Source organism: Opisthocomus hoazin, chromosome 2, assembly GCF_030867145.1.
Source record: "Opisthocomus hoazin isolate bOpiHoa1 chromosome 2, bOpiHoa1.hap1, whole genome shotgun sequence".
Lineage (NCBI taxonomy): Eukaryota > Metazoa > Chordata > Aves > Opisthocomiformes > Opisthocomidae > Opisthocomus > Opisthocomus hoazin.
Genome location: NC_134415.1, coordinates 62,203,711 through 62,221,566, shown reverse-complemented (window position 1 = coordinate 62,221,566; position 17,856 = coordinate 62,203,711). Strand labels below are relative to the sequence as shown.

The 17,856-nt window shown below is 39.4% G+C and overlaps 1 protein-coding gene across 8 annotated transcripts in view; it reads right to left on the bottom strand.

Moving 5' to 3' along the window:
• TULP4 (TUB like protein 4) overlaps positions 1 to 17,856 on the bottom strand; it is a 172,771-nt gene that overhangs the window by 124,038 nt on the left and 30,877 nt on the right. For 7 of the 8 annotated variants that reach the window (XM_075413868.1, XM_075413872.1, XM_075413865.1 and 4 more), the window contains exon 2: positions 14,290 to 16,590. In XM_075413868.1, the coding sequence (XP_075269983.1) occupies positions 14,290 to 14,541 (252 nt within the window). In that variant the 5' untranslated portion in view covers positions 14,542 to 16,590. The remainder of the gene's footprint in view (positions 1 to 14,289; positions 16,591 to 17,856) is intronic. The other variant, XM_075413871.1, reaches the window with a different exon arrangement.

The following is a 17,856-nucleotide window of genomic DNA, read 5'->3' as shown; positions in this document are numbered from 1 at the left end:
TTAACTATGTTGTCCATCAAGGAATCCCTTCAAGACCAGCTAGATATATATCACAAAAACACTGCATTGGTGCCCACATGCTGTGGAGCCAAATATTACTCACAATCAAACTCTGAAGATGAATCATGAAAATTTATTTCAAAATTGTGTTGTGAAATCAAATCCCCAGAAAAATGTCAAGGTTAGAGTCACAAAAACAAATGCTTTAAGACCAAGAAGTACTGGCTACCTGCATAGAATTATAGCGTCTGAGCATTTAATGAAAATTAATTAATTCATCTTCACAGTTCCAAAGACAGAAAAATGATTACTACCATTACGCAGAAAATGAGAAATACATCCCGGTTATGGTTAAAAGCTCAGTAAAAAAACCCCAACCCTGCACAGCAACATTCAGCTGCCTCAGCCACAGGACTTCACTGTTCTTCATGCCCTTCACTGCATGCTTATTGATTTCCACAACAAGCAACACAGAGGTTGTTAAGCAACTTTCCCTCATCCACAGGCCCCACCCAGGCACTGAAGAGAAGAGAATTCCAAGGAGTCAAAAAAATGTATGTGGTCAGGTAATCGAAAACTGAATCACAGTATGTGTGCAGCAACACATTCAACGAAATGAACTGACACGGTAAATCAGCTGTAGGTAATGCTGACATTTCATAACTTCTGATAGCTTAATCTTTCTCTCTTATACACAATGGCTGTCTGACAAATTGCTCAAGCTTTACAAAAGAAATAGGAAAAACCTACATGTTGCTCCTGACATCCATCATCAATCCACAAAACAATGAGCAGGACTGATATCTACTGTCTGCATTTAACTAACAGCTATTAAAGTTGTCATCTCTGGTTTGGATCACTCATTACAGAGGAGAGAGATATTTTGACCACTTCTGATAGCTGTTTATGAATCAAGGGGAATTCAGGACCTCCGAACCATGGGTCCAACCCCAGGGCCTGCAGCAAGTCTCACTAGAAAAGCGGCAGCAGGCCTGCCCTCTCCCTGCCTCCTGTCCCCTCTGGGGACTCCCGCGTCCTACATCCAAGCGCTCCCAAACTCCCACCCCACCGCCCAGGCTGCCCTGTTCCCCAGGGCCTGCCCATTCCCACTTCTGCGTAAATTCTCAGCTCTTTCTCTGCTACCACTTAATGTGTAATTAATTACATATTAGATCCCTACATCAAATTAGCAAAAAACACTGCTCGAATAAATGCCAGCAAAAATAATAATGGATGCTCACAGCACATAAAATTATCTATTTTTCAACAGCACAATAATACTATAGGAAAAGCTTACCATTTCTAGAGAGTGAGTAGAAATAATGCTAACAATTCAGGTGCTACTGTTATTTGCACCAGTAACTTCAAAATAAAATTTTAATAGCAAACTATTTCTAACCCTGCTAGTAGTATTAGAAAAAAACATGTAAGTAACAAGAGTGTCTCCAGTATTAAAAAGCTTTCAAGTTTCTGTCCTGAAGATTACAAACAACATCTACATGAAACTTCAAAATAACAGGTGCCCAAAAACATCAAACTTAACATCTTATAAGTCTGTGTCTTCTTATTTTCAGACAGGAGATACACTTGCAGCTACTCCTCTGTATTACAGTACAAAAGTCTCACGCTCAGAAACTACCTTGATAAAATATCTCGAGTGAAGTAACAAGATGCCCACTGCACAGCAAGAATTTTCATCTTCGGTACATATATCAAAAAGGTGTTCCTAGTTTAGTTTCAGCTGTTACTGTTATTGAGTCTTCACAACACTAAAAATGGGGAACGTGTAGGAAAGAAACACTGAAAGCACATTAACAGCCACACTAAAAACAGACGTTATTTCCTTCAAAATGAAACAGCTGAATACACAAAATATGAGGACAGAAATCTTCCTCCTTTGGTTAGTATGCGACTCGTGCCTATTCACAACAGATTTGAATAACTGTTAGTTAGAAAATAAGAATATTCATAGGTCACTACAAAAAAAAGCTACTCTCATTTAAAATAGTGTCATGTTACAGTTTGTCTCCTCTATTTGCACATTTATGGAGCTCTGTACGAACTTCTAGCTCAATATAAAACATTTGTTTTATAATTTATGAAGCTAGCTGAAAGTAAAGCACAAAACATTCAGAGACTGTATGAGGTCCCCAGATCAAATGATTTAGCTCCTCATTAGCTTACTTTCCTGTGGAACAGAACTTTTCTACAGCTGTTGTTTTTTCAGCATCTTTACTTACATTAATTTATTTTATCTGACAATATATATTACAAATCCTTACATTTTTACGTATATATGTAAAAGAAAACTTCTTTATATGGCATTTTCTAGTCAGATGAACAAGCTGAATTCCTTCAAGTCTTACAAACAAGTTTTGATTATTGTCACAATTATGCATCAAAGCCGCAGAAAGAGCAATTAAAATAAATAAGAGGTACGTATGAAAATACATATGTACAGAAACAAAAGTGCATGTATTTGCCTCAAATAGTTTAGGCTCATCTGTTTTTAGAGAAGGCACCTCCATCTCCCATCTCGGGCACAAGGTGGCTCGTTGCAGCTGTTATCAGCAGCTCAGGACCTTCAGGGTGGAGAAGCGACCTACACCTGCAACTACTGACACCCACTGCCAGCCATTAAACACAGTCATCTCCAGGGCCAGCTTAATCACAACCACATCTCACTGCTTCATTCTGAGGGAACTGTACAGCAAGATGGCTGAAGGAGGACAATTTTAACACAGTGACCACACAGACTAGAACCATTACCACAACTAACCCTATGAAAATCCAGCTCCAGGTAAGGCCTTTAATAATACATAATAATGTGTCAAAGCTTAATCTGAATCTGTTTCATCAACAGAATGACTTTATGGCAGCCATAAGACATAATACCAAGGTATAATTGATTGCATAAGTATTATGTATTGAAATTACAATATTCTAGAGTCTAATTTGTTAACCTCCCTTCTGCACTTGTTTCCTCTGGAGAAAGTACTTAAAGCAGGACAAATTTTATCCTTAACAACTATTCCCATTTTGAAACACTGCTTCAAAAGACTTCTGATTTCATTCAAACAAGAACAATGTATATATATTCCAATACATATTTCTCCATAAACAACTGTTGGTTTACATTTTTATAACTTGCATAAGTATTGCTAATATTCAAGAGAGCTTATGACACGCAGACTGCTCTCCCAAGTGGAGTGCAGGGTCTAGGTTCCCTAATTAATAAAAGGACTACTAAATCTGAAGAAACCATTGAGGATGTTATTCTGGAAACAGTAATACTGGAAATGCAATGAAATTTAAATGAAACATGCAGATGATCAATGGCATTCCATGAGAAAACAGCAATTCCTACTCTAACATCTGTGATCAATAGGGTGTCTTGTGGGCAAAAGTAGAATTGCTAAGATGATCTACGTGAGAAAGCATTTATCTTATGCACCGATAAACATAACCTATGCTAACGGCTCACTTTGTACAGTAAAGCAATCTGTGCCTGTAACTGTAACATCAAATGTTCTTCCATTTCATACATTTTTAGGTCCCATTTAGGTCATGCAGTATATGCCCGACTAAAGACATTACCAGAACAAGAAGTGACAGGTACTCTCAAACTGCAGCCTTTCTTAGCCATTTAGTCCTCTGCATACTTTTTAGACACCTTCTTTCAAGGAACCACATTTTGAGCATCCATTCCCTACAATAAATGTAACTCCTTCCACAGCAACACCGTTTATTAATTAATCAGGCATTTAACATTATCACTTCTGTGCAGCAGCAGAACACACAGCTTCATCATATGCTCCCAGAACAGTTCTGAACTGAGGAGCAAGATATTTGTGTGTTACCAAGCTCAAGAAATACTTCACAGGACCAAATCGGAATTAAGGGAGGGGAAAGAATAAGGGATAGGATCCCTTTTCCTTACGATAGTCCTAACATAAAGGCCTGTTTGCATCCCTTGTAAACTAAGCTCTCTAGTATGCAATCGAACACTCCTTTTACCAATAGCAGAGCACCAGAAAGCTGTCTCATTGTATCCATCCTCAAAACAGCCTTGTGAGATAGTTTCATGTGTGCACCCTTTAAAGATAAGGTCACTCCTCAAGAAAGGTCATCATTAGGGTAGCTAGAGATTACAAACATCTCTTTATTTTTAGTATTTTGCAATTGAATAATTAAGCCTACCTATCTGAGTCTCCTTCCTACCTTTCTTTTTTTCCACTGACATAATTCTCTGTTGTGTCTCTACGTGAAAAATTACCTTGATTCATTCCTTTTGGTGGAATCACATTTGCTGTGAAACTCAACTTCCTCTAGCTCTTTTCAGGTTAAAGGCTTGAGGGCTGTCTCTTCTCTGGGTGGAAGAACCCTCTGTTTTTCTTTTTTCCATCTTACTGATGAATTTCTTCTTCAACAGGCTGAAACACTCCCTCTTTCTCAACTTCTCCAACACCTCTTGCACATCCCTATGCTTGGCTCCCTCTCCAGAACACTACTCGACATTAACTTCTGGAGGTCACCATACTGCCAATAATCAGCCTTCAGTTGCGTCTTCTGCTACGAGCCATTACCCTCTCCGGAAACCATATCTGTGGAACTGACTGCTGCCTTCTGCCGACTGTCACTGAATGCCAGATCCCCTGCCACGTTTGTTCGCTTCACAAAAGCCCGTGTCATTCTCAGCTTGGACATTATTTCTGAGATTGGCTCTACTCCAGCCACGCCTGCCCCTCCTGCACACGTGCAGGTACATGGATGCACCTACCCTAGGCAGCAATGACCTGCTGCTGCAGGTTTCCTCACAGCCCTGCCTTGTCTCTCCTTGACAAACAGCCACTTGCCATTTTCTCATTCTACACACAGATGAGCCAACTCAGTAATCAGAGCACTGCTCTCTCGTGATACAATTTTGTCCAGAGGTTAGATCTTTCACTGTCTATATTTAGCAGTTTTTTTATTACTCTGTTTTAAGCAGGGCTGCAGATTTCTAAAGCTTGCAACAGACTCATGCTCTGCAGCTTCTCCTAAAACTCCTTTCCAAGGGGCATGGCTTGTGCTATCTAAACAGTTTCTTTTCCTCTTCAGCTTAGTGACAATTTTCATTGCTAAATTCTGCTTCTCTTCTGAAGTTACCCTCACATCCAACAGCTTTGACTTTCTTCTGCATTTTAATTATCTCTGCCTATAATTCCTCATGAGGATTTTGACTGCACTCTCCAATTGCCTGACTACTTGGAATATCATCTGGATTTATCCTCAGAAAAATGTTCTCTGCCTCCTCTAGTACATCAGTTTGTTCCCTCATTTTAGCCAAACTTGAATGGCTTCTCTCCACACTTTTGCATGTTTAGCACTTCCTGCCTGCCTTCAAGAATTGTGTTTTTTGATGTTGCTCCAAGAGTTTAGGTGCAAAGGATTTCACATAGATTTACAAACAGATATCGGAGAATCACTGAATGGTTAGGTTTGGAAGGAACCTCTGGAAAGTTCAAGTTCCCTGCTCAAGTAGCGACACAGAGTTGGTTGCCCAGGACCATGTTCAGGTGGCTTTTGAATATTTTCAAGGATGAAGACTACACAACCTCTCTGGGCAACCGAAACCAGTTGCCCTCACAATGAAAAAGTGTTTCCTAATGTTCAGATGGAACCTCCTGTGGTTTAGTTTGTGCCCACTGCCTCTGTCACTGGGCACTAGTGAAGAGAGCCTGCCTCCATCTTCTTTGCACCCTCCCTTCAGGTATTTATACACATTAATAAGATCCTTTTGAGCCTTCTCTTCAGGCTGAACAATCCCAGCTCTCTCGGCCTTTCCTCATACATGAGGTGCTCCAGTCCCTTCATCATCCTTGTGGCCCTTCCTTGAATTCTCCAGTATGTCCATGTCTCTCTTGTACTGCGGAGCCCCCCAGAACTGGACACAGTACCCAAGGTGTGGACTCCCCAGTGCTGCACAGAGGGGAAGGATCACCTCCCTCAACCTGCTGGCAATACTTCTCTTAACGCAGCCGAGGACAACATTTGCTACCTTTGCTGCAAGGGCTCATTGCTTGCTAATCTACAACCTGGCATCCACCAGGACCCCCAGGTCCTTCTCTGCAAAGCTGCTTTCCAGTTGGGTGGCCCCCAGCATATATTGCTGAATGGGGTTCTTCCTCCCCAAGTGCAGGATTTTGCACTTCTTGTTGAACTTCATGAGTTTCCTGTCAGTGCATTGCCAAGGTCCCTCTGGATGGCAGCGTGACCCTCTGGCGTATCAGCCACTCCTTTCAGTTTGGAGTCATTTGCAAACTTGCCGAGAGTAAACTCTGTCCCATCATTCAGAACATTAATGAAGATGTCAAATAGGACTGGACCCAGTATTGATCCCTGGGGTACACCACTAGTCACTGGCCTCCAACTAGACTTTGTCCCACTGATTACCACCCTCTGGGCCCAGCCATTCAGCCACCTTGCAACCCACTTTATGTCTGCTTATCCAGCCTCTACTTCAACAGCTTGTCTATGAGAATCTTGTGAGAGACAGTGTTGTCTGCTGTCTGCAGAGAGCAACCAAAACTGCCACATCACGCTCCACCAATGCACATCTTCTACCAACCTGAGAACCCTGGTGTTAATCAGGGCAAGTGGTGTGAACTGCTTCCAGCCAGAGTGTCCCTTTTAAATTGCAATTTCACTACATTCCACCCAGGCTAAACAGAGCTGTATCTTCTTCATTAGTGAAGTCATGTATGTAATGTTCATTTCCTTAAATGCAAAAAATTGAGGAATATATAAGGCTACTGTTATCCAATATGCTAATTTGTCAAACAATTCTAGAACTGGAACACCACAATTCTATTCTGAAAACTCAAAAACAGCTCTTCTTTTTGAAAATTCACAAAAAATGCCCCAATTCAACTTCATTTTTTTACTTCCTACAACATTTTCATTATACAAGTGGATTGCTTCTCTTTAAAGAAGCTCCTAATGGAAAGAGAATACTGAGAACTCCTGCAGAAGTTCACACACATTCATAAAAGATTGCTATCAGAGCAGAGATGCTGGCTGCCCAAGGACAAGTGCATATAAAATTTCTTTTGTCTGTCCTGCTACATTCTACCTATACTTGACAAGCAATTACTTGGTGCTTTATGTTCAATTACATTGTGAAATGTTTATGGTTTGTAATGAGTATCTTATCTGTTCAGACTATCTGTAATTTGATGAATTCCTCTGGGAATTGTTTAAACCTAGGCAGTGTCCTTAATGATTATTATGGCTCAGAAATGCTATCATAAAACCTGATTTCTCCACTATTCAGAAGCCCAGTATGTATGTCTGTGTACACAACGCCTTCAGAATTACAAACTGAGTTGTGCTCTTCCTTATTCAGAAGGTGCTTATATTCCAAGCTTAGGTATCAACTGTCAGTAGTAATTTCACCTGTTCACTACATCTATAGGTCCTCATCATTAAACTTTCGTTAAAGAAAATGCATTGATTTCCCTTGAACACTCAAATTACCATGCTGAACAACAGCTCCTATCCAGAGCAACAGCATATCTTCGCCCCAATTCAAAAGGCACGAAATGCTCCTTAGGTGTATCATTATCTTAAAATATGCATGTTATCATTCAACACTCGAAAATTAATAAAAGCTTAGGCTTCATTTCTGATAAAGCTGAACTTGATTTCACTTCAGACTTTTTTTTGAGTAGAATTATCTTAACACCAGAACTGTAGCCACGTCTTATAGCACAGTAAAATGTAAAACTGCATTGATGATCTGCTTGCAAATTTAATTAGTTTCGTTTCAAAGCTGACAATACTGTTCTCATGTCATATATTCCTTTTTTACCCAGCCTTGAGGGATGATTTTCTAGATGCTTATTAAACCAAAACAGAAAAACTGTAATTGAAAATTTTCCTGAGCAGGTGACCTGTCCTTTGCAGGAAACACACTGTGTACACATGACTTAAAAAAGCAACTTTCAAGAAGCACATGAATGTGGCATTGCCAACTCTCATTACTCAACTACAGTTGTAGCGATATTGGACAGTTTGCTTCAAAGCCACCTGACTGTGTAAGAACAAATATAATCCTGTACCGTAGTAAGACAAGAGTGCACTGAGCGGCCAACCCCCCTGAACTTGGAGAGCTCACGGAAAGTCTGGGATTCTGAGGCAATTGAGAAAGACAGACAGACAGAGAGGAAGGGCCAAATATCTGTGGAACCAGAAGCTGAGTGTGGCTGGAAAAATCAATATCACAAAGAAAAGATAAAAGACACATTGAAAGCGATCACACTTCTTAGAGTAAACAAACTATACAGAAGGTGTGCCAGTACAGTTTAGGCCATACCTTGGGGTTTGCAAACTGATATAGCGCAGAGAAATGAGAAGCAGCACGACTGCTATTTGTCACTTAAGGGAAGAGGATCAATCCCTTCTGACTGCCAGCTCAATTTATTTTCTTTATTAATTCTCTTAAGAGAAGGCTAAGCCAGACACTTCTTGCATGCCACACAGCATATTTAAGCTTCATCAAAAGTTTAAAAGACTGGCAAGAAAAAGTCTAACAAAGAGGCTTAAAATGTATTTTGGCTCTTTTAATACTTGTTTTAAGAAATTAAAGCACTCAGGCACCAAGTGCAGAGCAGACAGTTCAAGAAGGTATAATAAGTAGTCTACATGAAATCCCAAAGTATTTTTCCTTTCTGAAAAGAAGCAGTCACAAAAGCCTGGCACTATTAGTCACAATACAAAAGTTAACAGAGCCAGCCCAGTCAGGCACAGGACCTATTCTCCTACAAGTCACTTCCCACAGAAGTACTAATTCTGCCTCTCTCTGCAGCGCTATTTTTCTGTAGCCTTAATAGTTTAAGGACAGAGGAAGGGTATGGTTTGTAGACAGATTTAGCATTGTATCAGCTAGCAGGGTTGTAAAAACTAGGCAAGCATTCATAAATACAAGTCCTTCTTTCAGAACCTCGTATGCCCAAAAGCTTGTCTATCTTCTCCAATTATACCAGCTTGCTTTAACAAAAAGACAATAATTCTGACAGCAAACCTTGTCCTGTCTTCTGTAGGCAGTGGCTGAAAAGCAGGAGAGAAGATTTGCAGTACCACTGCAGTTTACATCAGTGTATGCCATGTACCACTGAGGCTTCTACAGCGAAAAGCACCATTATGGTACTGCTCTACCTCAAGATTTCTTAAGTGTTCACCAGTAACACTGTTCCAGCCATGTCTGAAGGCAATGACTGATACAAGGTATCCATGTTGTCAAAACTCACATGCTGACTTGTTTTTTCTGTCCAGGAATCATAACAAAAATCACATTTAAGGTTCAAATGCCAGTTACAATTAAAACAAAGTGTTTTTTTAAAAAAAGGTTTTCCTATAATTTTCTACATTCTTACCAGTAACACTACAAACCAAGAAACACTACTGAAAAGGTTTATTTGTTGGGGTTTTTTTAAATTTATTTTCTATGCAAGCAACAGACTTCTGGTAAGAATCTACTCTGTCAGAATTGCTCAGAACTTTTACATACAAGCTCAGAAAGCTGGACAGAATAAGGAATAGCTCTCTTTTTAAAACAGGTAAAAATATTTGTAACCTTCTTCCACTCTAAAACAAAACAAAACCAAGAACTGTGCAGAGAATTCCATAACTAATGTAGTATGAAAAGCAATATTTAGTGAATATTTTTAAACGACAGCATCCCTTTGAAAAGCTGTAACTAAAAATAATTCATTTGACAGTCCAGCTGAGATATGTTGATGTCCCTATCTACTTCTAAATCCTGTGCTAAATAAAACAGTGTGGTTTTTGCAGCTGTAGTCATGCACTTACGACACTCAAATAATGTCAAATGTAAATAAATGAGCAATTTACTTTATGTTTACAGCAAAAAACTCTATGCATACTCAATAATGCTTTCAGCATGTTACTGAATTCACTGCATTAGAATCTGCATATTCTTGTACTACTTTTTCATGCTTCAGTCCAGCAATTAGCATACTGAATCTTATTAAATATATCAGAGATGTCTTTTTAGTTAGCAGAGTGAAAAGAAAAATATACACCTGCAAAACTTTATAATAATAATCTAAGAAACATTAAGTGCCACAGAAACTGTTAGTCCATTAAAAGAAATACCTACAGCAGCACTGTCCAACCAATTTGATTTGCAGACACCCTGTAAATCTTTCACTGAAAGGGAAAAACCTTGTAAGGCTAATTGAAACCCACTGAGGATTAGTTTGGGCTTTTTTTTCTTATTATCTTTCACAGATCCCCTTGAAAATCTCTTCCCAGAAACCTCAGGATGGACGAGAGGCTGAAAGCCAGTGTCTCCATGGTATCATAAAAAAAATATTCAGCCTGGCATGCTTCAGAGCCTACTTGTCACACTGGGTGAACCCCTGACCTTGCTGAAGTGACCAGATATTATTCATTTAACCCTTCATTTATCACAGAAATAATAAAACTCATAAAAGGAATGTGCTCATTTACTTTTCTAACACTGTTTCCCAGTGTAGCCAAGGCAAGTCACGTTTGGTCAAAATCAGACTTCTAAATCTCACTCTTTAATATCTGCACAGCATTGCATTTACACACGCAGGGGACGGGAAGGTATTTCAGGCCACCGCATCCCTGCTCCCTGGCTGCTAATTCACATGTGGTGGTACAATGGCACATCTTCCTGCCTTCTAACCTTTTTGCCAAACTTAAGAAAGCAACCTGCTGAACACCAGGCTCTGCCAGTTAATTCTCACAGATCAAGGGGAATGCTCCAAAGCTGAACTGAACCATGAGCCTCTGCAGCCATTCACTCCTGCTCCATCCATTACCTACCCTCACAGGGACACTTCCCATCCCACCCCTATGAAACACGCCGTAGCTGCACAACTGCTGCACAACATACATCTCTCCTTCCTTATACATCAAAGTTGCTTCTGCCTTTGATAAGTGCCCATTTAAATTTTCATTTTTAGAATGCTGAGCCTTACATAAATGAGATTCAGAATTGTAAATGCAATGCCAAAGTTAAAAAAAAGATCAGTCACAAAATGCAGTATTTTCACCTCTTGCTACAGAATAAATGGAATACGCTTATTTCAACACCTGTAGTTCTCCTTTGAAATCACACAAAAAAAAAAGTTGTTCACTAAAATGATACAGCAGCCACTTCCTAGCTGCAAATTCCAAAAACTAACCTTGAAGCAATTGTAAAAACACAAGTGTGGCTCACACTACAAAGCATTTCATTCACAATTATTGTTCAATGCGATGAGTCATGCAAGTCCACCACACTGCAATATGTGTGTCAGTAATTCAGTCCTGGGGATTCTTCATTCTTATTTGTTCTGATATGCTACAGGCATGCTATTACAGTCAAAAAAGGAGCTGTGTGCCAAAAGAACGTTTCAGTGAATCTCTTCAGCAATCACAAAAACATCACAAAAAACCATCACTAGCAACCACCTTCATGACCCACTTAAAAACAGTCTCACGTTCTTTCCAAAAGCACAGTGCTGCCGCATTAGCTTTTCCAGATTTCACCCTAAAACTGAAATACAATGTACTGCCTTGCCCACAGCATATTATTAATTATACCCCAAATGAAAAGCATTTAGCTTCTGTATTTTCACCTCTTCCACTCTGTTCATTACAACATTTCATGCTTTATAATTGAATGCATGCTAATATTAAAGCAGCAATGTATGTCAGAAAAGCAATAAACTTGACTTGTCGCCCTAGCTTTATCCCAGAGAAAAATATGTAGAGGTACAGATCACTATTTCTGGGAACAAGACAACATGATCTGCTCCTAGAACTGGTCAGTGAAACACACAGGCTCTTAAAGTTTTATGTCAATCACATCCCTTTGGGCACATTCTGTGCAACAAATGTAGCTTTAGTCAGACACATATACCAGGACATGCTTGCAGAATAAGCATTTTCCATTCAGTAACAGGGTACACGGAAGAGACAAAGTTGTTGTCAGCTTTCCTTTTTAGAAAGAGAATGGGAAAACAGAATATTTATTACTTCTTATGCAAATATTAGCAATAAGCTGTGCTGTTCAACATTTTCTTTCTTTTAAAGAAATTTTCAACAGACAGATTCAGAAGGAAAGGTGTTTTCTAAGGAAAAAATCTTATTGTCCCTTCAACTATATACCTTTAACAACTAACAAATCCTGTATTACAGTTCATTCCTACCAAAATCAGTAGGATTCTCCTATAAAAGGATTACATCCAGTAAGCCCGGTGAAGAGTGTTGTATAACACACCATCTTGTAAGGATGAACTTTCATCCACACCAATGCTCAAAAAAATATGCCAGCAGGAAAATCTGATAGCAGCCACAGACTCATCACAGAAAGCTAGATGCACTAAAGCCATTTCTCTTCTTCCTTCAGTACGACCCCAGCATACCAGCTTTGTAGTCTCATACAGAGAAATGAATTGGCAGTCTCTATTCCAGTCATTCACACATTTTCTGCTATCAGAAAGATTATTTACAGAAACACAACTCTTTATTAATGACAAGCTTAACCTAGCACATTTTAATTGCCCAAATTAAGAAAAAAAAATTCAAACAGAACATTTTCCTTTCGCTTGAGAGTCTCTCTCATGCCAATCACCATCAGGTGAAAGGATGTGCAAACAGCACAGCTCAATCCACACAGCAACAATGCGGTGACCCAGAAAAAGAATCTAATGGCCAACTGAGTAAACAAAGCAAAACTAGCCAAAACCAAAGGGCAGCACGCACGTCAGCATCCTCCCCACTTAACTGGGACATACTTAAACCTAGTCACGTATTTCCACGTTCTGCAGCAAGACTTCACGTTCCCATAAACAGCACTTCCTCCACTGTTTCCAAAACACATATTTTGCAAAAGGAGAAAAATAGGTGACCAAGTTCATGGAAAAGTTAAAGAAAACATGGAGAAATAAAAAGTGATCATTATATCACACATTTCAAAAATAAAATACAATTTGCAATTGAAAATTATACTGATAATTAGAGATGGTTCAAAACAAAGCGCTGGATTCCAACATCATTCTTTCCCTTGGGAAAAGCTGGCTGTAATTTTTTGAATGAACCTGATGCAAGTATATACATGAATTTGTCTCTTGTTTATAAAAGTCTATATAATTTACAATACACCCACACACCTGCATATAGACAAAGCATGTGGAAACAATTATTTAAGGCTAAATATTTATCCTCTACTCCCTTTTTTCCTTAAAAAGAGGACTGTTATTAATGCTAACACAAGAACAAAAACCATCCACCTCTAAATCTTTGGTGTGACTTATGTCAAAAGGGCAACATATATTAGAGTCCAACGAGTAAGTAGCACAAAAGGCAAGAAAAATCCCACTGTACCTTCGCTTTTAATTTCAGTACATACAATAGCATTCCACCCACTACCTAAGAGCAAAGCTTTGATTTGGACAGGTTATTTTCAAAGAGCACATCCAAACGCAGTCTGGCTAAAAAGTAGAAACAAATCAAGTCCTCACACCTGTCCAAGACACTCTGTATGCTACTGAGCATCATCTGCACTTTCCATGAAGCATTATGCAGAGGAAGAAACGGGTGCCAGGAAGATGCTAAAGCACAGCTGAAATACCAGCTTTTACCAACACATTTATCCCCTTCAGAAAAAATAAATGGAGAAGTTTTTGTATCATTGTAGTCCAGACGATGCCTTGCACTCTGAAGTTACAGTATTTTACTGCAGGGCATCTTAACATTATTCTGAGGAGTCCCACTTGCCCCTTCTTCTAACAAAATTAAAAGCTTTCCCAGAGATGACAGCTATCCCCTGCCACAGGCCATTACAGTTTGTAACTTCGAAAAAACTGACACACTTCAGTCAAGCTCCTCTACCACTTCCCTGCCTTTCCATCAGTCTTCCAAGCAGACTTTAGTACTGTTCAACTATCACAACTTTTAACTCCCTTAACGCACGTTTACTGAATTTGCCTGGAAACTGGGAGGTGCTGGGGAATGAAGGAGAAAATAGGCCAAACCAAAACCAGACCCATTTCCAGAGAACCTCCCCACCACCAGCCTCATGTGCTTGAATTTACTAGAAAGACTCAAATAGATCCCCAATTGCATTTGGATTAGTCCTGAGCCTCCTTCATACCATCCCACCAAATTTCAAGCAGAAATACTACCAAAAAAAAAAAAAAAAAGGGAAAGAAAAAAAATAAGAAAAAATTGCTATTGTTTCCTTTAAAGTGTAACACACATTTTGCTTACCTCACTGTTGTGGCCCCTCAAATTGAAGTTGATTCTCTGAGGGGTGTTCCGGTCCCTCCTGCAATGGCTGGAAGTAAAAGTGACGCCTACAACTCCTCTGCCATTGCCTGTTGCCAACCAGCCTTCCTCATAGTACCGCCTCCTGCACACCGGTTTCTCCTTCTCACTTTTGGGGACTCTCCCTTTCCAGGAGAGGCAGAGGATGTTGGAATCGCTGCAAAGAACAGGCCCATGTTCCACTGCTGCATACATGCTTTTTAAATATTTTATTTTTTGACATAAGAAAGTAATATGTCTAGTGCACAAAATTTAAATCAATTTTTTTTTTTTTTTTTATTGATAAGACTGACCTGGGAGAGATCATTGAAAGGGAGGAGGATGGGGTCAGTGTTTATAAATATCCACCAAATGCATAGTGAAAAATTCCTCTATAAAAGATGATGGCAGTTGGCTAAGAAAAAGTAACACTTAAAAAAAAAAATCAGGTTCATTTTTGTTTTTGAGTCTGTAGAGTGAGGGTGCACTTATCCTTTGGAGAAACAGCTACTTCATAAGAGGCGCTCAAGAAATGGTTAAGTCATCTTTTTGCTCAACTTGATATAATCTTTATACAGCCTGAGATTCCAGTTTAGCGTAATGCAATTCCAGAGACAAAGAGTTGCAAATGTGTAGGTTTCAAGTAACTTAAGGCTTTTAAGATTTCCTCCAGTCAGATTTTCTTCAAAAGTTCAGTTGCAGAAATTTAAACAAACGCACATACATATATATGTATATATATGACATTCATCTTTTCCAAGCTGCCCTCTGGCATATCTTTTCCATCTGATGTATTTCTGCTGCTAAAGCTGAAAGAGATTGCATAAAGGGAAAAAAAGGCACACAAACTGTGCGAAACAACAGACCCGAACTTGTGCAGGCACTGGTGTGCCAGGCCAGTTGGGAAATCCCTCTTGGTACTGAACCACTCGTTGGACTCAAAAGTTTTTGCAATCCAAAGCCAATCCAATTTTCATTGCAGCACTTTTTTTCCACCAGAGACCCAATACAGCCTGAACCGGTTATCACGCTATCTTTCCTGCTTTCCCACTTTTTGCTGCCACACACGAATGAAAAAGAAACCCTCTCTTCATTTATAGCAGAATCAAAAATGCTCTAAAGCTTTTAGCTTTCAAAGCAGAGAAGTTTGCCTCAGGTGAACCATGAAGTTCTCTCTCCTCCGAAGCAGGCTAAAATGTCAAGCTGTTTTTTCCTTTACTTTTCCCTTTTTTCTGCTACAAGGAATCACAGACTTTGCATCCTACCATAAAAAACAAATGCCAGAATTAAAGCACATCAAGTAAGCACTCTTTCAAAATCTTCTAAAATTCAAGGAAGGAAGAAATATAATTGTCTAAAAAAGAAAGAGAAGCAGCATTAAAAATCTGACTTCCTGGGTTCACTATTTCTCTAGGTATTTTTCTTGCTTGTTTGATCGGATCTTTCCTTCTTGATGCTTGTCTACAGCACAGATTCATAGTTCCAGACACAACATTTGCAGCTGTACAAGAAGGAAACATATGAAGTATTCCAACCGTTTTATTTGAATAACAATTATGAGCTCAATTAATCAGTATTTATACCACACTAAGTGAAAAGAGGAAAAAGGAGAGGGAGAAAGAATATGCAAGTTTGATGACCTGGTTAACTCAAGAAGGACGACGAGCTCTGCTCAGTTCAATGCCCAGACTTGTCCCATGGTTCCTCAACTTATTTACTTCCAGTCATCATTACTCAACACACAGTCACGATTTATTAGTCCATTCACAATCTATTGAGCCCAAAGCAAAACGTGCCAAAGACCATACATAATTCCTCTGCAATAACAAAATCTGTTTCCTCTACCTTCTGTATTCTTCTGCTTCCCTCACAGCTATTGACTTAGATTGTGGAGGTATTTCTTAGGCTTTTTCTGTGCAGAGGGTGGGGTTTTTTTCCTCTTTTTGCAAACTTGTTTCACCCGTGAAGACCATGTGGAAAGTTGAACATTACTGATAGGTGTCTTTCCATGGGTTATTGATTCCTGTGCCGTAAAGGTGCTCCATTTGGTTCTCAGATTAATTTTCATGAATTGCAAAGCTCTCAGGAATATGCAACAGTAAGTCTATGTGATGACAAAAGCACATGCGTTTTCATGTACGTGCAGTGCACACATCAGCTCACTCAATCTAGTACTCAGAGCTGCATCTGCCTTTTCAGTTTAGCTGTGGTAATCTTGTAAGACGCCCGTCATTCAAAGATTGAAATCCCTGGATTCTTCCAACTCTGCAAGACAAAGCACACACATATACAAAAAAGAAAGAAAAAAAAGTGAATAATATAAGCCACAAAACAACTTAAAGATACTACTGTTACAGTAATCAAAGCATTATGATTAAGGATTTTATACTGGACTCCTACAGAATAGCTGTATTATATATAGATACACACAATATTTGAGACACACACAAATACAAACCACAAAGTTTTCTTCTTCACTTCCAAAGTTCCCAAAACTTTCACAACTGACATGTATAACTAATGAAATGTATCCAGGAAATATACATTAGGGGGGAAAAATGAACTTTCTTTCGGTCACAGTCACTGGGGCAAACTCTCAAAGATTCCACAACTTTGGAGTAAGGGTACGGAAGGGAGGTCTCAGTGACAAAGCAGACACAGAGTTAGACCCCGAGGCACACAAACAGAATCACAGAACGGCTGAGATTGGAAAAGACCTCTGGACATTATCTGGTCCAACCACCATGCTGAAGCAGGGTCACCTGGAGCCCACTGCCCAGGACTGTATCCAGGCAGCTTTCCAGTATCTCCAAGGATGGAGACTCCACAAGCTCTCTGGGCAACTCATGCCAGTGCTCGGTCATTCTCACAATAAAGAAGTGTTTCCTAAAGTTCAGAGGGAACCTCCTGTGTTTCAGTTTGTGCCCATTGACTCTGGTACCGTCGCTTCCAACCACTGCAAAAAGTCTAGCTCCCTCATCTTCATTTCCTCCCATGAAGTGTTTATACATATTGAAAAGGTCTCCCTGAGGCTTTTCTTCTCCAGGCTGAACAGTCCCAGCTCTCTCAGACCTTCCTCATACAAAAGGTGGTCTAAACCATGAAAGTACAGTGCTAAATTTCTCAGTCTCAAAGGAGACTGAGAAGATTGCTCCAGGGCTTAAATTACTGCTTTAATGAGATCTAAGGTACTCCAAAATTTAAGCTTAGCAGTTTGAATCAATACAGATGAATTTTAAAGACTAGTCAAATCCTGCATAGGTCTCCATTTGAAAAAGGGGAAAAAACTACCAAAATTTAGTTATGTACAGAAGAGTGTAAATAAAGTAGAAAAGACCAAGCAAAAGTCTGTCCAGGATATTCCAGAAGTTGTATCTGAGGTGCACACATATATAGAGTTATTGAGTCTATACAATTACTGCTAAAGAGAGCTCATTTAAATTAAGAATTGCATTCATGACATTCATCAGAGCTGTAAGAATGGTCTTGTCTATATTACATATGGCACTATACTAACATCACATATTGAGT